The following is a 21,646-nucleotide window of genomic DNA, read 5'->3' on the forward strand; positions in this document are numbered from 1 at the left end:
CTGAGAATTAATGACAAATGGTTTCTTCATGGAAATTACAAGAATAGTCAATATCAATTTTAAATCTCTCTTTTTTATTTTTTACAGGATATGTACTATTTTGAATGACACTTCTTTAATTTTATTATTGAGATTACATGTGTCCGATCTTCCCTATGTGACAATGAATGCACCACTACTCTCGTCATGTAAAAAGTTCCTGCTCACGGGCCAATCCCGGTCGCAGCGGGGCGGGATTTTCCAGCCGTTACGTCCCGAGTTTTCCAACAACTAACAAGCCCTGACACTTCGACATCATGGCGTAGCGATGTGGACGGACGGGGGTAACACTGGTTGGCACGGAGAAGTTCAGAAACTGAGCATTGTGGAGGTTTTGTAAACAGTTGAGAAAACAAACTGAAGGAAATCCCGAAATCTTGTCGAGCAGACTTCCGGTAAGTTGAAGTTGTGGCTGTGATTTGTTATGCATTCTAACTTGGGGTTATGAGTTGCTGGCGTTTATTGGGAACAAACGGACTGCTGTGACTCATGTTGTAACGGTTAAGGCCACTTTTTTAGTTTTTCCGCTGTGAAATTGTTTTCCAAATGGTCCTGGGACTTCTAGGGTTTCCAGCATCCCAACAGTTTACCAGCTAGTAACGCTATGCTAGTTAGTTTTCCACTTGTTGCACATTAAAACGGAGAGAAAACGTCGAGAGCATATGTTTTTGGGTCATCCAAACATTACAATTGCATAGGGACGTTTAATGTTTTACACCAAAACCCAACGATGGTGTTTGGTGGGACCCGGCTATGTAAAGGGAGGTTAAAGGTTTCTGACGTGGGTTTCTGACTCAGCCTCTGCCAGACATTGTGGTTAGTGAGATACTCCCAGAGCCCGAGGCCACCTCTTTTTACTTTAGACTTCATCTGTTTTGATGTGGCCTTGAGGTGGTGCTGATAAACTTTTGAACCGACTATAATCCAGTTATCCAAGATGAACTGACCCATACTGTAACTGTGTAAAGTGTACTGTCTGCCATGACATTTGATCAGCTGTTGAATTGTCCTCCAGTTAATACCTCTGCCTGAGCATCCAATTAGTTTAACACTTCAGTTTCTATAACATCCAAAGTGTGGGATAGTTTAAGAAGTTGTTTTCTTATTTAACTCTGGGGGTTTCCTTCAATATGTTAATTATTGTCCAGCTGTTAATGGAAACCCAAATTAATCTATTTCACTTCGTTCCAGTCTTTACTTTAGCAAAAGTAAACAATCCAAGGAATTTACTTAGAATGAACACTTGGCTTATAAAACTCAAGTATCTTTTACTTGTTTTGCTGATACAGAGTGACGATATTGTCATATGCTCTGAAACAAAAAGCAAATGTGTGTAAACCTTCAGCTGTTTTGATTTGCACAACCTAAACCTATGTGTACCACGTGTGCACTTCAGTGTTGTATTGCTTTTTGGCTCATTGTCAAAGACAAATAAGTGAAATTTAAGGTGCAAGCATTGCAGGCATGAGTAATATGAAAATAATGTGTGCTGCTGTCCAACATAAATGAATTGCAGCTATGATCCTGTGCGTGCATAGTGTATACAGCCAGGAAGAAAATGTGAAGATTTTATCACGTTGCCTCTTTTTTCGAATCAAGGTCAATTTCCATCTTTTGTTCAGTGTGTTTATACTGCATAGCCCATTAAACAGAAGCCTTGTTGGTTACTTAGTTTAAGTTCCTGATGGTTTATAAAGAGAGAAAAGGCTCAATCAGCCTCGCACCCACACCATCTTTCATATAAGCCGCATTGTTTGGTGGTATAAAATTAGTGATGATGTGTTCTGCCTGCTCACTCGGGTTGGAAATAGCTGCAGGTTATACGAGAGCAGCGCCCTGCCGGCGGCTGGGGAAAGCTCTGAGAGTGTAAACACCCGGAGAATCAGCAGACAGCCGCCTGCTCACTGCACCGTTACATTCATGCATCCTTTAACTTGTACTGGATAACATAAGCCCTGTCACAAGATCATATCATGTATCTTGTATGGTGTGGCACGACAGGGTATATGGTGAGTGCCAAAATCACACTTAATAATGATAATAATAATATGTTTATTTAGTATTGCACCTTTCACCGAAATATAATTCACAAAGTGCCTCACAAGAAAGAACAAAAGTTCAAATTAAAACCACAGAAACATGAATACAATAACAACATGAGGCAGAAATGTAAGGTTAACATAACAACAAAACACTGACCACGTTGAGTCCCGAAAGGAACACACATAATAACAGAACACATCACACACATCTCAAGTATAAACAACAGCCAATGTAAAAAGATAGGTCTTCAGTAGTGTTTTAGACTTGGATGAAGTTTAAAGAGAAGCTTACCCATGGTACAGTATTTTTAGAGCTGAACAGAGCCTTCATGGTTTGAAGACAAATTGATGATGAGGTCTGGAAACAAGAATTAAGCTTTACTCATGGAAACAAGGGGTAAAGACTTAGACATGGCACAGATGACTCAAGGGATTGAAAGTGTCATTATGTGGTGAGACCTGGTTTCTACAAAAAAAGCTATACGTAGATTGCTTTGTGTTACGTAAAGCAAAAGGCTGTGTGATTTGTCTGGATTGTAAATTCCTCTCTTCCCGGGCTTTTGTACCACCAGTGCAACTAAAACACAAGCTGTTAAAGGCAGTTGCATGACTGCTGTAAACACTTGTTTACAGCCACTTGTCTCCCCTCAGAGACAAGTGGCCCTGAGGCTTCTATGTTGCTCTCCATTTCCTGTGTGCTCAAGAGTAGAGGTCATTCTGGATTGAGGACTACACGATCTTCCCTTTTTCTTTTTCACCAGAAATACGTCCGCTCTCTGTAGTGTCTGTCCAGTGTGGATGGGTTATGATGTTTTTCCCTGCCTGAAGGGATCAGAGCTGACGGGTTTGAAAAGCCATTATAGCGGTCCACTCTCCCCCTTGTATTCATTATTCTCCGCATGTCTCCATGAATTATATGGATGTTTTCACCAAAGGGCAAGATTGCTTTTTGAATGCTTCTTCTTTCTTTTTGTTTTGCTTTGAGGCTCTTTGGGTCTGGACAGAGTACGCAAGCAGGTGTTGTTCCAAATGCCATGTGTACTGTAGCGTAACATTGCATTTTTTTCTCGTCTTTGTCTTCTCATGCCTCTCAGTCAAAATACCCCACTACCACGAACAAAGCCCTCTCTGTGCGTCTTATGGTTGGTGTAAGTGGTGCTCATAGAAGGGCGGACAGTGAGACTCTGTTTTTGAGAGAGATGCTTGCTTGTTGGGATTTTTGAGATGTCTCCTTTGAAAACAAGCATGCACCGATGAAATATATACTTACGGGAAAATACAGGTGCAAATATCTCCTAGTTAATGCTTTCTTAATTCAACAAAAAGTGAAAAATCTCAAGTAATGGCCTAAAATGTCAGAAAATAGTCAAACAAGGTTTCCAAGGTGTGACTTAATGTTATTACAAATGCAAATATTTTCTCTTTTTAATATGATATAAAACGAACACCTATGGAAACTCCTGATGTTTACAGAAACATTTACTTAAACAATACATCTTTTATCAAAAATAATTGTTTGGGATTTGTTTTGAATCCACATATCATTGAAGCTTTGGTCATAAGTATTATACTCATTACTTGACAAAGCTGTGGGAAAATGTAACCTTTCAGAAAATGTGCTCTTGAGTATCTTAATGTGAATATTCTCAGTTTTCTGACATTTTATAGACAAACAATGAATCCATTAGTCAAGAATATAATCCTTTCTTGCTCCAGTAATGCTTTTTAGGGAAAGTGAGGCGCAGACAGGGTGCCTGCTTGCTAGACAACCCTGATTTGTTTACCCAAAACGTACTTACTGTGGAGGCATCCCAGGACGTGAGGACAGAGTGGACCTCTGTAATTTGGCATTCTTTGTGCTGATCTCTTTCTGGACTTTCTGGGAAGTGCTCAGTCTTTACACCTGTTTGGCATTGATTGACACGTGGAAAGCAGCTCTCCGAGCAGCAGGTCTGGTCTTGGCCTGATCTGTTTGAAGTCCGTTTGCTGTAAGCCAAGTGTTAACCTTACCCATATTTGCCTTTCTGCTCTGAGAGAAGAGCTGACTCGGCTTTTTGAGGAGGATACCCTGCAGGCCTCCATTCCAGTTTGAGTCATCATGATCCAAAATGTGTCTGTGCTTTAAAGACTGGACCACTGCATCTGTTGTGGGAGTGTAGTGATTTATTTAAGCTCCTTAAGTCCTTTTTCCTACCCTGGGCTGCCCTCTATCTGATGTAGATTGTAGTTTAAAATAAGAAACGTTAGTCTGGAAAAAAGTAAAACCATCACATGGATTTAAGCAGGTCTACGCCAACTATTTTTCTCTTTCTTGTTGCACAACATTTGCCTCAGTGTGTACTGTACACATGTATTGGCCTGAAGGACATAAGTGTATACAGTTTGGCCAGTTCTTTCTTAGCCTGCGCTGTGAACAACACACACACACACACACACACAACAAAACAATACCAGCAGTTGATACTCCTCAAGTATGAAGACATTCAGAATATACTATAAACAAAAAATAATTGGGTTAATAAACAACTTTTTTGGTTACGGTTTTGATATTTTATCCAAAGACTTTAGACAACCCTTTGCATGTTGATATGACTATAGTTCTATTAAGTGCAAATGTCACTCAGATGCCACAAATGGGGCATTCCTACTGCTGAATGTACCATTTTCATAGGCCTGATATATTTAGGTCCCCTCTGAAACACACCCATTGAAATGACATCTTTTAAATTCTTCAAATTAAATGAGCACACTGTTCCCTAACCTACAACCTGCTAATGCTCCCAAAACATTAATAATGGTTGCGTTTGGAAATAACTATTAGAGCCTGGGTTCGGTTTAGTTTATTTTTTAAATGTCATGGTGTACGTCTGCTTGTCCAATAAGTGAGACAAGCCGTCTGAGAGGCATTTTGACCCCCCTTCAGATCCCTACTGTTGGAAACCACTCAGCATTTACTCTGGAGCTGACTGATGGCATGCTGGTTCCTCTCATCTCCTCTCAGCCTACTGTGCGTGTGTTGTGGAGATCCTATGTTTTAGTGCATGCTTATTTTACACAAATTGGAAAATGTGCCCACAGGAATGCTTAAATAACAGTGTTAGGTCTGTGGGTGGTTTCCATAAAGTTTGTAAATGGTGCTACGTCCCACTGTGGGGCACTCCCAGGATGTGTGGCAGCCGATATGAAAAGAAAAAGGGACGTGCCTGTGCATGCCTGTATATATACAGCAGAGCCTTTTGATTAAACGTCCAAAGAAAATAGATCCGTTGTGCTGCCTGGGCAGATGTCCAAGGCTTGGACACTAAAATGTATCTCTGCTCCAAACAGTGTGTCCATTTGGCAGGACATTGATGGGGCCAATAAGGTTAATGGCCTGATTGATATTTTGTATTGCATTATTCATCACGTATGCCGACACATTTACATGAGATCTATGCAGCATAGAGTGTTTATCACTTCCTTTGTAGACGTTTATGTTTCACTCTTGTGTGCCTTTAGCTGTCACAGATCCCTGGTTATCATGTCTCTTTGCTTTCTGACATATCACTCAGTCAGTACAGTCAAACCCATCCCACAAACGCTTTTTTGGCATATGGTTGTTGAGGATGTTCTGCAGTTGCAGTGTAATTCCTGGGTGGGAACCTTCTGTAATCATACTGTATGCTTAACGCCAACATGGGCGCTCTTTGTCTAGAAAGTTGAGTACGACTGTATTTTGCTGGATTTGTCCTCTTCCTACAATGTTTATATTCACATCTTGAGCACACAGCAGCTGCTGTCACACGGATTTGTTTCCATAGACTAAACTGTGATTATCTGCGGGGTAATAGTCATAACACGGATGTTTTTAATCTAAAATTCCTTTCTGTTGAATGTGAGATTGCTTGTTTTTACTTTGTGTTACTACTTGTTAGACTACCAATGTAGATCTTTTTAGGAGCTGCATTTATATATAAGAGCACTTTATATGACTTTTGAATAATGTGCATTTTCAGCTATGATCATCAGTGCAACATCTGTATTGTGATGCTTTTTTTGTTATTTAAAAATGACTAAAATACTGTTAGAAAACAGATTTTAAACCTGAGCTTTTTTCTCTTTTTTTACGGTTTCATTGTTTCCTTCAGGTTAATCAGTGACTAAAGATGATGGCTGATGCCAGCGACATGTTGGCCGCCGCCCTGGAGCAGATGGATGGCATTATAGCAGGTAAAGTGTTGTTATAGAATTAAGTAGGGATGCACGATATTGTTTTTTTGAAACCGAGACCGATAACTTCCTGCTTCTCAAGACCGATACCGATAACCGATAATAATATAATATATATATATATATATATATATATATATATATATTTTAAATGTACCTGTAGTTTTTGCACACCTGGTGGTAAAAAAAAGACTAGTCGTGAGCAAATGACATGAGCATTACTACTATGAACAAAACAAAGCCAAGAACAGTTTTGACTCTTCAAAGTGACCATATTTATTTTCCCAAACAAACTTCTTGCCTTTTTCAAAAGCCTCGTCGATAGGTAAAAGCTCCGGTGCCTTTGCCGCTGGCTTTGGATTCGCCGCTAGTTTAGCAGCGCAGGCGTCTTCGTACGCTTTTAACACACCATCGTAGCGAGGCGTGGCTTGTAGCTATGTTATACAATGTAAACACCAAATGATATCGTGTCTCAATAGACCAATTCATTTTATCACCTCATTCTTTAGTGTCGCAAATGGATGTGGCCCTAGGCTTAGAGGATCGGAAGTCAGAGTGAAGCCGAATGACATGATTATGTAATTCACTTTAGACCTATACTTCATAGCAGTCTGCCTATGATGGCAGTACATACTAGGGTTGCCAGAAACTGACCATGATCAAAATCGATTATTCGGCAGCCCTGGCGAATAATAATCGATTATTCGACCGCTTTGTTCATCTTTAGTCGCACGTGTGAGGGAGAGGGGGGGTGGGGGCGGTGTGTAGCGTGCTGCAGCAGCAGTCTGCTCTGCACGCAGGCTTCCTCCAAGTTTACAGTAAAACAAACTGGTGGTGTGACCAATGACCAGAGATGGGGTCGTTACTAAAAAAAAGTAATATATTACATATTACTTTAAAAAAAAGTAATATATTACACTACTTCGTTACTATCTACATAAAGTAATTCGTTACTTTACTCGTTACTTTACTCGCAGGGCCGGCCCGCCCCTCCCTGCAGGCAGATCACGCAGACTGCTAAAGTTTCAAATGTTCTCTTTAGTTCAGTTTCCATTGTCGCATAAGACTGATCCAGATAGCTCCTGAATGTTTTCCTATCTGACCATGGCTGTCCTCTGTCTCCTGCTATCTGACCATGGCTGTCCTCTGTCTCCTGCTATCTGACCGTGGCTGTCCTCTGTCTCCTGCTATCTGACCGTGGCTGTCCTCTGTCTCCTGCTATCTGACCGTGGCTGTCCTCTGTCTCCTGCTATCTGTATATTTTGCGCAGTCTATCTCTGCTCACGCTGTTGCGTCTGCGTGTTGGCCATGTGTTGCACTGGAGCCAGACTTCAGCCGAGCACATACGAACTGCGCATGCGTGAGTGGCAATAACTCTCCTTACCAGCAGGCAGCGGTAGTGTGTATTCGTCATTCAAAACAAGCAACAACCGGAAAACAGAGAAGAAGAACTGTGTGTGTGTGTGTGTGTGTGTGTGTGTGTGTGTGTGTGTGTGTGTGTGTGTGTGTGTGTGTGTGTGTGTGTGTGTGTGTGTGTGTGTGTGTGTGTGTGTGTGTGTGTGTGTGTGTGTGTGTGTGTGTGTGTGTGTGTGTGTGTGTGTGTGTGTGTGTGTGTGTGTGTGTGTGTGTGTGTGTGTGTGTGTGTGTGAGATATATAAATAAACAACAGCTATGTGCGTTAGCTTCACCTAGCATGTGTTCTTTGCAGGTGTTTGTTGAGGTTTGATTATGACTGATTTTAGAAAGTAACGAAGTAACGCGTGTCGGGGCAATGTTAGTAACTGTAGTGTGATTACTGGATTATAAAAGTAGCGCGTTACACTACTCCGTTACCGACAAAGTAATATTATTACAGTAACGCGTTACAAAGTAACGCGTTACAAAGTAACGCGTTACACCCAACTCTGCCAATGACCATTTACAATTATTAATACTATTACTATTATTAGCATATATATATATATTTTGGTTGAAACTAAGCCAGAAAAAAAATTAAATACAGAAAAAAATTAAAAAAAATCGATTTTTAAAAATAATATTCGATTATGGAGACTGTAGCGAATATTCGAATAATCGCTGGCATCCCTAGTACATACCATTGTTAATAATAGGAAAAGGGAAGTATCAAAAGTCAAGTCGCTTGTATTTCACAAGAAATCTTTACTTTTTTTCCAAACTCTGTACTGTTAAGAGCAGTAGTTTTTAGGAAGTACATGAGAATATACTTTCTAGTGAAGTATTAGATTCAGTAAATACGTGTCTTTTTTTGGATTATAGCTCCTCCTAATGTTTGCCTCGTCCTTTATACTTCTGCTCAGGCTCCAAGGCTCTGGACTACTCCAATGGGATGTATGACTGCCAGTCTCCTACCTCTCCCTTCATGGGCAGCCTGCGGGCGCTTCACCTTTTGGAAGACCTCAGTAGCATCCTGGAGTTGATGGATACCGATGAAAGGGAAAGTCTACGCTGCCAGATCCCCGACTCCACAGCTGACAGTCTGGTGGAGTGGCTCCAAGGTCACCTGGTAAGATTTGTTCATGGAGGAAACAAGCTGCATAAGACTCTGAAATCTGTTAAAAAAAAGCAGCATTAGAAACATTGAACCGATCGGATCATCATCATCATTAGCCGAGATCAAAACTGTGCTTTAGTGTGAAGATCACAAAGTACAGTAACATCTTCTCATCAGAATACTGTAGCCTGGTGTCAGGTCAGTCTATTGGTTCCGTCACATAACAGATTTATCTGGATAAAATCTGGAACTGGAGTAAGGAACACTTTCAGCATCTAAATCAGTTGAAGTTGCGTAACCGTGGAGGAGGTCTGAAAACATGCTTTAGCACATCTGGTTTGCTTCTGGTTGTGCTCACTCAGCCTGCTGCATTAACACTGTATGACTGTAGACAATCTTGGGCAAACAGTCCTGTGTGAAAGTAGGCGAGTGACTTGTTTGCTAAGCAAAGGATAGGCTGTCTTCCTCTGCTGAGTTCCCTGGGAATGCAAAATGAAATGCTAGTGTTGTAAATGTCCCAGCCTGTGTGCTTCAAGGAACACGCTGACTTCTTGGGAACCAGAGCGTTGTTTGGGAGAGCGATGGGCTGCAGGCCAGATAAATGGCAGAGTTTGTGTGTAATGCTGTAAGTCACTCTGTGCACTGCAGTGTGAATGAGAGCTTTCTTCTCAGCCATGTAAGGTTTTGTTTGTAAAGCAGCACAGACAGTTTAATCTGAGATCAGTGTTCGGCGCTGAAACCTTCAAGGTTGTTATGATCAGCAGAATTATTAATTTACCTGTACCGCCTCCCTTACCCTTGTCTGCTCTTTAAAATGTCAGTTCTGTCACGGTTCTTTTTTAATCCATATTTTCTGTCGCCCTGCAGTCTAACGGGCACATCTCTCTGAGCGGGGGCGACCACTACCAGGAGAGGCTTTCCAGAATCGAAACTGATAAGGAGTCTCTGGTCCTTCAGGTAACCATCTAGCAGTTATAAAATAAAGAACCACGTTTTTCATATATATTCAGGTTAGGTAGAAATACAATCTTACTTTTCTTTTGCATTGAGTGACTTCTTGGTTCCACGCAGGTGAGCGTGCTGACAGACCAGGTGGAGGCTCAGGGAGAAAAGATCAGAGACCTGGACCTGTGTTTGGAAGAGCACAGAGAGAAACTCAATGCCACAGAGGAGATGCTGCAACAGGTGTGTGTGTGTTTATATATGTAGTATAGATCAGGGGTTCCCAAAGTGGGGGTCGCGAGATGATTACAAATAAAAGGAGATGATTACAAATAAATAAAATAATAATCATTTGTATTATTAATAATAATAACGTGTGCATAGACATTTTTCAAAAATATTCATGGGGTGGCAAGAGGGTGGCAGGAGATTTTGAGGGGTGGCATCCCCTGGCAGAAGTATATGCTGGGCAGTGTAGTTTTACACACCGTCTTATTTGACTATCTCAGGACTTAAAACAGTTTTTTGGGGGCAGACTCCCAGAAAAAAAAATATATACACACACATACTGGTCATCATCTCAACAGTTCTCATTCATAACACTCCGTTCGATGTCTCACTATGGGATGCGCCTCATCGCGGAGCAAACGGAAGCATCAATCTCATTACGCCAATCCTGATTGGCTGGTGATCTTGACGTCAGCGTCAGGGAATTCACCCCCTATAAGTAGCTTGCGCCACAACGCATGCGTCATTCAAACACCTCTTCTCGCTTCAGAGCACATCTCTATAGTAGCTGGACAAGCTTCACTGTCCACAGACTGAACCCAAATACCCATTTCGGTCGACGGGCGCTCGCCGGCTACTCCTTCTGCTTTGCAGGAAGACGGCAGTACTAACGCTGTTAGTATTTGAAATCGACCTCGCCCTTCTCTTCCCCGAGAAAGTAAGGTAGGTCCGATTTTTCAAGCTAGCAGCACACCTGTTGCTAGCTCGCTCCCTCTCTACCGACACCACGGTAGCGAGGAAGTTTTTTCTTTTCTCTTCTCCACGGAGGAAGAAAGGATTAAAGGAGAATACTGCCACACCAGTCAGTATTCTCCGGGAATAAAAGACCCACACCGTCCTTTTCTCCGAATTAAGGACAAGGTGGTAATATCTTTTTCTCCCATCCTACCTGTCGAGAGCGGGCCCTCTCCACGCCACGAGGCGACCAAGATGGACGCCCCTCTCCCTCACACCAGAGGAGTCAGGGACTCGGTGGCTCGACTCTGCGGCTGCGGGTTGAAGATCTCGGGCACAGACACACACCAGGTCTGTTCGTCCTGCCTCGGGCTGGAACACGCCCGAGGCGCTATCGACAACTCCGGCTCATGCGGACATTGTGTCCGCTTCACCGTAAAGAGCCTCCGCCGACGGTTAGCACGACAAGCTAGCCTGTCGGAACAGGACCCCCCCCCCCCCCATGTCCACGGACCCGCCGGCCGGCAGTCAAGACACGGGGGCGTCCGCCACAGAGAGTGAACCCCTCTCCGTGTCGGTCTGGGGCTCATTATCTGCGATGGCCACAGAACCGGAATCCCGCGCCCTGGCAGGCTGGGACCCGGTGACGACAAGACACGCGGGAACGGATTCCCGCGCTTTACCAAGCTGGGGCTCCCGGTTAGACCTCACCATGGTCTCACCCGCGGAGGATGTCCTCAAGCTGGACTACGAGGAGGACGAAGAGGAGGACGCCCTGGCGTTCCTCCTGTCCGAGTCGGATAAACAGGAAGAGGACACCTTCATGTCATCGGCCCAGGCTGCAAAGCCTGGGGCGAGGGCTGCTCTCCCGGGCGATAGCACACCAGCTTCGCCCGGTCTGAGCATGGACCTGCAGGCTGTGTGCAAACGTGCTGCGGCCAGACTCAACGTCTCGTGGCCTGAAATGGCCAAGGAGACCTCCAGGTCCCGCTACGAGGGAAAACATCTTCCCCAAGCAGCGGACAAAAAGAGGCAACTCCTTCCGGTCTTCCCGGAGATGTTGGATGAGGTGTCGGTCTCGTGGAGAGACCGGCCCTTCAGCAACAAGGTCCCAATCCAGGGTGCCTCCTCCCTAGACTGCGACGGAATGGAGAAGCTCGGCCTGCTCTGCATACCGCCCATGGAACCGCTGGTAGCGGCCCACCTCCTACCGAAGGTGGGCCCGTCACCGAGCAGGAACCCCACGCTGCCAGCAAAGTCGGACCGCTTTCAGTCTACAATGACTGAAAAGTCCTACAAAGCTGCAGCGTTGTCCGCCAGGGCCCTGAACGTGTCCTCGCTGCTAACCGCTTACCAAGCGGAGCTCTGCAAGGACCTGTCGGGTAGCCCGGGGGCAGCCACTCTGGACGAGATGGCAGCGGTCACGGACATTTGCCTCCGTGTCCAACGCTGCGCCGTCCAGGCCACGGGCAAGGTAATGGGGATCATGGTGGTGCAGGAAAGAGCGAGATGGCTCAACCTCCTCCACCTCCCTGACCGGGAAAAGGAGGATGTGCTGGATATGCCCATCGTTCCCGAGGGAATTTTCGGCTCCGCTCTCGCCTCCATGCAAAGGAGGTGTGAGACGAAGAAGAAGGAGGACGAGGCACTCCACCTCTGCCTCCCTCGAAGGGTCCAGCCGCTGCCTTCGCAGCAGCAGTCCTTCACCCAAGCTGCCTCGAACTCTGCTCGGTTTAAAGCACCGGACAAGCAGAGGTCGCAGCCCACCCCGAGTCCCCAGCTCAGGCTGGAGACAAGGGCAAGCTGGCCTAGAAAATCTCCGGCTGCAGCTCAGGCTCAGCCAACCCAGAATTTCGGCCAGCAGTCGAGGAGGAAGAAGAAGCGAGCGGCGTGACAGCGCCTCCTTCTCCCCTCTGTGACAGAGCTGGAAGTTCATTCCCCGGCTCTGAATGTGTTCCCGCCGCCTCGAGAAATGCCTAAACACCATCCTCAAGTCCGCACAAACACATGTCATACGTTGATTGATTCTTTCGTTATAAAACATTTGCCACTGACGCATCCAGGCTTCAGGCCGAGGGCGCAGCTCAAAAAAAAAATGAAAAGAAAATCAATAAAACCAATAAACAGCCCGTCAATTGTTCCCCTTCTGAGAGCAGCTACGGCATCTCTCAAAAGGCGGATTACTGACGAGTCTGTGAAGGCACCACCGCCACGCGCAGTGCCGGCTGGGGCTTTAAGGGCACCACCGTCACGCGCATGCGCAGTGCCGGCTGGAGCCGTAAGCGTGACATCTCAGCTGGCTCTAAGGAGCATACAGCAGGAGATACTCACGACATCTGCCTGGGCTTCTCAAAACAGTTATACTTTATCTGTTCTCACAAGCCCAGAGAGAGTCAACCCATATTCTGGAGAGAGAGGTTCTCTCCTAGAAAGGAGGGTTTTATCTATAAAGCCCACCGAGCAGAGTCAGATTACGCAGAGTCAGATTACGCAGACAAATGTCCTCGTAAAGCACCCGCTCAACATGGGTCTCATAATAAAACAAAACCCCGCGCGCCACGGCGTGCGGAGAGTATTGGTTATTATGTAATGCGTAGTGGCACTACACCCGACTTTTCTAGTACGGGACGCACCTACGGGTGCCGTCCTTTCACGGAAGGTGGTCACCACAGACGCATGTCAGACAGGCTGATAGGGGATTTACGAAGGTCGCCCGGTGAGGGGTCTCTGGAGCAGAGACCTCCAGTGGGCACACGTAAATCACCCGGAGCTTCTAGCGGTGTTCCCCACCCTAAAACTCTTCCTGCCTTCTCTCAGAGGACACCATGTCCTCGTGAGGACAGACGACACGATATCGTGTATGAACCGCCAAGGGAGGTTGCGTTGTCTCCAGTCACACACACTGGCACACAAACTTATCCCTTGGAGCGGCAGACGTCTCCTCTCTCTGAGAACGACACAGGTACCGGGAGTGATGCACCTCGGGACAGAACTACTGTCCAGAGGTGCATCACTCTATGCAGACTGGACTCCTCATCCAAGGATCGTGAGTCCGCTGTGGGTGCGTTACGGCGGAGCCGCGTTAAGTCTGTTCGCATAAAGAAAAAATGCTCAATGACAGTTGTTCTCTTTAATGCACGATTTAAACGCACTGTTAGGCGGGGACACACTCGTACACGATCGACCTCCGGGTCCTCTGTACGCGTTCCCACCCCTGGCTCTGATACCCCCAACTCTGGCCAGAATGAAGGAGCAACGCCACACACTTATCCTGATGGCTCCGCCCTAGCCCGCAACGTACGGGCTGGCGGAGATATATCAGCTGTTGTGCGGGCAGCCGTGGCAGCCCCCACCACGCAGGGACAGATTGTCTCAGGCGGGGGGGGCGATCCTTTACCCACGCCCAGAGTGCGGGGCACTATGGGCCTGACCCGTGAGTGGTACAATCTGAATACAGTGGGACTCCCTCAGAAGGTGATAAACACTATTCAGAGTGCGAGAGCTTCCTCCACCAGGTCTCTTTACGACTGTAAGTGGAGGGTGTTTGAGGAGTGGTGCCTTCAAGAAGGACACATCTCTTTTCAATGTCCTGTCGGGGTGATTTTATCATTCCTACAGGACTTGATCGATAAACACAGAGCTTTCTCCACGATCAAGGTGTACCTGGCTGCTATTGCTGCATGCCATGTGGGCTTTGAGGGTAAGACGGCTTGCCAACATCCTTTGGTCTGCCGTTTTATGAAGGGAGCGCGCAGGCTCCTCCCTGTCTCCAGGTCGCTGGTGCCCTTATGGGACCTGGCAGTGGTTTTAAATGGGCTCAGAATGACCCCATTTGAACCCCTGGAAGGAGCTGACATGAAACATCTGTCACTCAAGACAGTGCTGTTACTGGCCCTGGCATCCGCCAAGCGGGTCAGTGATATCCATGCACTATCTGTACATCCTTCATGCACTCAGTTCGCCCCAGAGCAAACGAGAGTGTTGTTGAAGCCCAACCCTGCCTTTACACCAAAGGTGGTTGGTTCGTGTACCCCAATTAACATTGAGGCATTTCCTCCGCCGCTGGTTTCCTCCGGGGAGCAGCAGCAGGATCTGTTGTGTCCAGTCCGGGCTTTACACACATATATGGACAGATCAAAGGAGCTTCGTCTTAATGACCAACTCTTTGTGTCCTGGGCTAACCCTCACAAGGGCAAGCCTGTTACTAAGCAACGGCTCTCCCACTGGATTGTGGAGGCAATTGCTTTGGCCTATACGAGTCAGAATTTGCAAGCACCTTCGGGTCTGCGTGCTCATTCGACTCGGGGCCTGGCTACATCCTGGGCTTTGTTCAAGGGTGTTTCCATCCAAGACATCTGTGCAGTGGCGAGCTAGTCTTCGCTGCTCACTTTTGTCCGCTTTTACAGGCTAGACGTCTCCGCTCCAAGCGTGGCCCGAGCAGTGCTGGGCACCTTGTTGAGTCGGGACTCTACCTGTTAAATTGTGGTTGATCGGTGATTTTCAAGATAAGCTCGTCTGGCAATACGGGAGCTACAATTTCCCATAGTGAGACATCGAACGGAGTGTTATGAATGAGAACTATAGGTTACTTACGTAACCCCAGTACTAAGAGTAACATGACGTGAGATGTCTCACCAGACGGCCCTCCTTGCTATGGTGAAGCGAGAAGAGGTGCTTATTTTGAATGACGCATGCGTCGTGGCGCAGGCTACTTATAGGGGGTGATTTCCCCTGACGTTGACGTCAAGATCACCAGCCAATCAGGATTGGCGTAATGAGATTGATGCTTCTGTTTGCTCCGCGATGAGGCGCATCCCATAGTGAGACATCTCACTTCATGTTACTCTGAGAACTGGGGTTACGTAAGTAACCTATAGTTTTGTATGCTCATCCGTGAGCAGAGCATCAAGTTGGCATGCCTATAGAGTGGCGAAGTCCCTCCCCTTCCGGTGGACCTCGGAAAAGTTTTGTATTGAAGTCAATGGAGAGAGAAAGATTATCTTTCGATCCCGTTTGAATTGTGCCACGAATTACACATATGATGTTTGTCAATTTAAAAGATAATTTTGCAATTTAAAAAAAAAAAAACCGTGTCGTAAAACTGTGAAGTAACACATTTGTTTGTGTGAAACGCTCAATGGACTACATCTCTGGTCTCGCAGAACAACACACGTCACCAAGATGGCCGTCACTACTGTCTTGTCAACAAAACGATTGACTACCCTCACTATCACCACAATGAAACACATCCAGAAGAATGTCATGCAAAGCGGCCTGCCTGCCTTCGATTCTCTCTGAACTGCCTGGTCTTTTTAATGTTTAATGTCAACCATTTGTACAGATGGCATGAAGTACAAAAGATCGCAGATGCTAATGTAGCGTTAGCATTTCTCCCCCGGGCTTAAATTGTGTATTATAGAACGATCACACCGGTGACAGTACTCTTCAAAGGGTTCACGAAATATGACTACTACTCTTACTGTTTAACATGTTGGGTTACTTAATGTTACTTCATGTTAAGGCTAATCAAAATTACACGGCTGTAATGCTAACTAACGTGCTAGCTACTAGCTAGGTAGCTAACTTGATCCAGCCACTCCTGGTCCTTTCATCAGACGGGAAGCAAAAGAACGCGCAAGACCCATTGCTGGTATGATAACAACCTGGTACTAAGCACACAGGCATCTTGTTAAATGCGACCAACAACCAATCACATGAATCTCCCGCCCCCGACATACAAAGCAAAAAAACCCGGGGATTTTATGCGAGCAATATATCATCATCATCATCATCTTTATTTAAAGAGACTCTTGGTCCATTATTAATATATATATATATAAAGGGCTGTCAATATAACGCGTTAACGCAAACAACATTTAACGCCACTAATTATTTTAACGCGATTAACGCATGTGTATTTTTTTTTCCTTGGCCGCCCCGTAGTTTCAGAGCGCATCGAGTTTAAAATACCATATGCTGACAGCCCCGCTCCTGCCGCCCGCTTGTGGCAGACCACACTTCTACGCTCACCGGCAGGCACCGACTGGCCATCTGGAGGACCGGGAGGGTGTGTGTATGTGTGGCCCGAGCGAGAGAGAGACCTTACGTGCGTTGTTGTTGTTGTTGTTAGCATCTGGTGCTAACTAGCTGCGCTAACGGATATACGGAGCTGTTTAAATGAAAACAGAGGAGCGACATTTCGCCACAACTGCGCCGAGCACTTGACTTTATGCAGGAAGCAAACAGTGGGACGTTGTAGGAGAAGTCAGCACACTCATGATTGCAGCAACATGATTGCAGCGTCCAGGCAGCTCCCGTTCGAGCATATGCCTTGAGTTGCACATAGCTCCAACGATCCAACACACACACACACACACACACGCACACGCACACAAACCCCCATCCCATTTGTATTGTATGAGAGGTTCCAGGTTGAATTGAGGCGAATATTTGTAATGTTCACAGGTTGTTGTGTTATTTGTCATTGTTCAAATGATAATAAACATTAGCATAAAGCATATTTGTCCACTCATATGTTAAGAGTATTAAAAACTTGAAAAATATTTCTCTAAGGTACATTTAGAACAGATAAATAATTTGCGATTAATCGCGATTAACTATGGACAATCATGCGATTAATCGCGATTAAATATTTTAATCGACTGACAGCCCTAATATATATATATATAAACTCCCCAAACAGGCGAAAACCTACCAGTTTCACCCACTGTCTCTGCCACCTCCCTCCATGCCTGGTTCCTCCGGTTTGTATCCCGTTAATAGTTCTGGTCGTAAAGAACCGGGTGATTTGCTACCGTAATTTCTCGTTTGGAATATGAGGAAATGAACTGCGGTCTGGTTCTCCCTGCTTACACGCGGTTTGATTGGCTAGCGCTTCTACTGTCAGATTTGCATAAACGTGTTTGATTGGCTGACGCTTCCATCTCAGCTTCAAAAGTTGTACATTGCTCAACTTTTGAATCCTGGAAATCTTCGCTTCGCTCCTCCACAATGCAGTTCGGCGAAAAGCGAGGCAAAGTGACGTCATCCCCATTCAAAGTCAATGGGCAGAGAAGCGTTGGAAGCGGTGGAAGATTCGTCTAAAGCTGCTGTGTGGACGTACCGTAAAGCTGCTGTGTGGACGTACCGTTAGTGGAGGAAAACAATTGTGACATCACTTACGCAACTCTGGGATTTGTAGTCTTTCTAGTTGCGTATTTTTCATAGTCTTATATTTCAACAGTTTTACGACAAACTGTGACTTTTTTGACGTGGAAATTATTTTTTAAGATTGACAAACATCATATGTGTAATTCATGGCACAATTCAAACGGGATCGAAAGATAAGTTTTCTCTCTCCATTGACTCAATGCATACTTTTTCCGAAATAAGGTCCCATGGACCGGAAGTAGATGGGCGTGACTTCGCCACTCTATGGCTAGAAAGGAGGCTTGTTTGAGACATCCATGGTTGCGGCTCGCCTAGAAAGTAGACGAGAATAGCCGATCGCAGCCGGGGGAGGTCTCAAAAAGCTCGCCTGAAGTCGGACAGCTCGAAGTCGTCTTCTTCTTCTCTCGGTTTTTTGGCGGATTGCAAACAACTTTAAGGTGCATACCGCCACCTCCGGAGTCGGCTTGACTCGGTTTGCATTTATAAAGAATGCACACATGTGTTTAATCATTAATGTCAGATATGTACTAAGTAAATACATTTGTTCCTGCTCAAGATTAGATTCAACTTTATTGTTATTGCACATATTACAGGTACTGAGACAACAAAATGCAGTTTAGCTTCTAACCAGGTGCAACAAGCAGTAAAGTGAAAAGTAATGTACACAATAGACAGAATAAAATATAGAATGAATTGAATGATGAATAAACAGTGAGGGGTATGAATACTATATCAGCCTGTGAGCAGTATGAACAGTGTATGAATATGCTAAGATATATAAAGTATGAAAACGGTAAGCAGTGCAAGTATAGTATAAAATATATAGATATTAATTTCATGATGATAAACATTGTGGAACAATGATGAAAAATGGGAATGGATGTGGCGACGTAAAACTGACACAAAACAACAACAAACTTTTACCGAGCCAATTGGAGAGTTTCATCAGCAGCACGGGGCAAAAACCACCAATGAGCGCTCAGCTCACACGTTTCCCATCAAGCATTTCGCTTCCGCAGCCCGTGGAGAGGAACTGCGCCACCTCGCCGCGCCTCGCTCTCAAGGCTGCGGGCGTCTTTGTCCCGCGAGATTTCAATGTCTCATGTGGGCGAACCTCCAGAGCAAGTCGGACAAAATGACTAACCATCATGCAACGCGTTGATCGCAACTGCGCAGGTCTCCCTTGTCTCAAACAAGCCTAGGATCCGTCTTGTATAAAACTCTCGCGAGAGTTTGCAAGTCACGTGGCTGAATGTTTACGTTTGACAGGCAGCCTTTCAGTTACGATCGTTAACATCAGTGGGCCACAGCAAATGATGGTGAGAAGCTAAACTATCTATTAATTATGTCAATTACAGGGAGTGTGATTGTTGATATAGGGTGTTAGCGGTCTTGCTGTTCAAAGAAGAATGACAACAATGTAGATCACAAACACTATGGTTTATTTTTTATTCACAGGCAAGTCAACGTTGTCGCAGTAAAAGTCCCAAGATAGCTCCTGGTGCAATACAATGTTCCCTTTCAGTGTTTTACTATTATGTCTGATGTTTCTCTATTAATATTGCTGCTGCATTAATTTGTATGTTGCATGCTATGGTTGCATGTTACTGCTGTAGATGTGTTTCCGAGCCGCTCCGATTACAACGAGAGTTACAACGAGAATGTGACGTCATATTTACACAAGACGGATCCTTTCTAGCCATAACCCTATTACAGCTGAATGCGGCGATTGCCATTTTGTTCAACAAAACGCCTCACAAACTGATTAAGATCCAAAGCTTTAGTGCGTTTTGATTCAATGCTGAGTACAGCCAAACTTGACAGTCTCTTCCCTGTCATTGTAGACCGCAAATACCTCATTCCTTCCGTGTACTTGGGTCCGAATGCTTCTCGTTTTGCGCCGTCCCGTTCAAATGAAATCGCCACCAATCATATTTCCACGCTCGCGCCAGGGCCGAGGGACGGCCCGTCCACATAGCGGCGTGCGTTGACGCTTGGAGGTGGGCGTGTCTGAAGCTTGGGGATTTTTTGCTAGCAACGAGACCAACAACCAATCACATGAATCTCCCTCCCCGACATACAAAGCAATAGCAATGTTAAAATGAAGTAAACTGGATATAAAATCCACAAACAGGCGAAAACCTACCAGTTTCACCCACTGTCTCTGCCACCTCCCTCCATGCCTCGCTCCTCCGGTTTGTATCCCGGTAGATGAACAGAGACTGATCATTCAGCACCGGGTGATTCACTACCGCTATAATGAATTTTCCCTCCATTTTTTGGAATATGAGGAAATGACCTGCGTAGTATCTCCCAGCATACACGCGGTTTGATTGGCTAGCGCTTGTACTGGCAGATTTGCATAAACGGGATTTCATTGGCTGACGCTTCTGCCGAGGCGTCAAAAGTTGAACATTGCTCAACTTTTGAAGCGAGCAACGCCAGCAACGCTCCATGTCGCTTCCCAAAATGCAGTTCGCTGTGTGGACGGGCCGGGAGGGGTTACAAGGCTCGCGTCTTGTAGCACCCCCTGCCAGTCTCTGGCACAGTTATGTTGGGGGTCGCTGGCTGAAAAGTTTGGGAACCCCTGGTATAGATCATGACCAACTGTTTGCACACAGGATCAGTAGCAACCCATTAAAACACATTATGCATGCTCCACATGTGTTGAATAGAGTGTGGCTTTTAACTTTACAATCGGAGTTCATGTCCTTCTGTTAACAAACATCCGCTGTGTGTGATAAATGCTTGTTTTCCAGTGTGCTGCTGTATCTAATCAACAAGTGTTGCGCTGTTTAGAGGCTTCAGTTTTTTATTGTCAACCGAGATGAGGCAGCCTGGGTTCCATGTCTAGCTTTAGCACAAAGCACTGAATAACCTCTATTATTATATGTAATACTTACAAAAACATTAAAATGCCCATACAGCCAACATTACTTGCATTGCCAACGTTGTTTAACCGTGATCATTTGTCTCTGTAGGAGCTTCACTGCAGAAGTACTCTGGAGAACCAGAAGCTGGAGCTGATCTCTGAAGTGTCCAACCTGAAGCTGAAGCTGAACTCCATGGACAAGGACAGACTGGACTTTGATGACAGATTTAGAGACAGTGAGGTGTGTGAGCTAACACACACACACACACACACACACACACACACACACACACACACACACACACACACACACACACACACACACACACACACTCCACTCCAAACAGACCCTCATTCATGTTGTCTGACACCTGTGTGGGAGAGGGACTCCTCATTTTACTGTCAGCCTCAAAGCAGCAGAAAAAAAATCTGCATCAGCATAAAATGAACTAACAATGGAAAATATGCCTGCTCTATTTGTTGTGAGTTTTGTAAAAAAAAAAAATCCCCTGTGGGAGTAGATTACCTTTTTTTTTAATTTTTTTTAATTAATTTTTTTACCTTAAATACGAAATATGTAAAACCATAAAGATGTCAATCATCTGTTTACTAGAGATGTCTTCCCCCAGAGGGAAATCATGCCAACTTGGAAAGCTTTCAAACACGTCATGTTATTGTTATAGCAGCGGCTGTCTCTTCCACCCTACTGGAACAAAAAGCGTCCGTCTGCCTCGCCGCACATTAATCACTCCTCTTCTAAAAGCTGCTTCCGCTTGCTTTATCCCTGCTGCTGCTTTGAAGCATTTACATTCTCCAAGAAACACAGTCAAACTTATCTTGAGCTGCTTTTGAATATTTAGTTGAACTTTGAACGGAATTTTAGAGCTGCCATAATGA

At 45.2% G+C, this 21,646-nt stretch overlaps 1 protein-coding gene across 7 annotated transcripts in view; it reads left to right on the forward strand.

Moving 5' to 3' along the window:
* Positions 1–249: 249 nt before the first annotated feature.
* The window catches only part of ppfibp1b (PPFIA binding protein 1b), a 40,022-nt gene continuing 18,625 nt past the window's right edge, over positions 250–21,646 (forward strand). For 3 of the 7 annotated variants that reach the window (XM_034084855.1, XM_034084856.2, XM_034084859.1), the window contains exons 1-6: positions 251–434; positions 6,209–6,290; positions 8,609–8,814; positions 9,670–9,759; positions 9,874–9,987; positions 20,859–20,990. In XM_034084855.1, coding sequence (XP_033940746.1) covers positions 6,227–6,290; positions 8,609–8,814; positions 9,670–9,759; positions 9,874–9,987; positions 20,859–20,990 — 606 coding nt within the window. In that variant the 5' untranslated portion in view covers positions 251–434; positions 6,209–6,226. Of the gene's footprint in view, positions 435–6,208; positions 6,291–8,608; positions 8,815–9,669; positions 9,760–9,873; positions 9,988–20,858; positions 20,991–21,646 lie in introns of all 7 variants that reach the window. The other 4 variants (XM_034084857.2, XM_034084858.1, XM_034084854.1 and 1 more) reach the window with 3 other exon arrangements.

This window comes from Pseudochaenichthys georgianus, chromosome 6 (genome assembly GCF_902827115.2).
Source record: "Pseudochaenichthys georgianus chromosome 6, fPseGeo1.2, whole genome shotgun sequence".
Lineage (NCBI taxonomy): Eukaryota > Metazoa > Chordata > Actinopteri > Perciformes > Channichthyidae > Pseudochaenichthys > Pseudochaenichthys georgianus.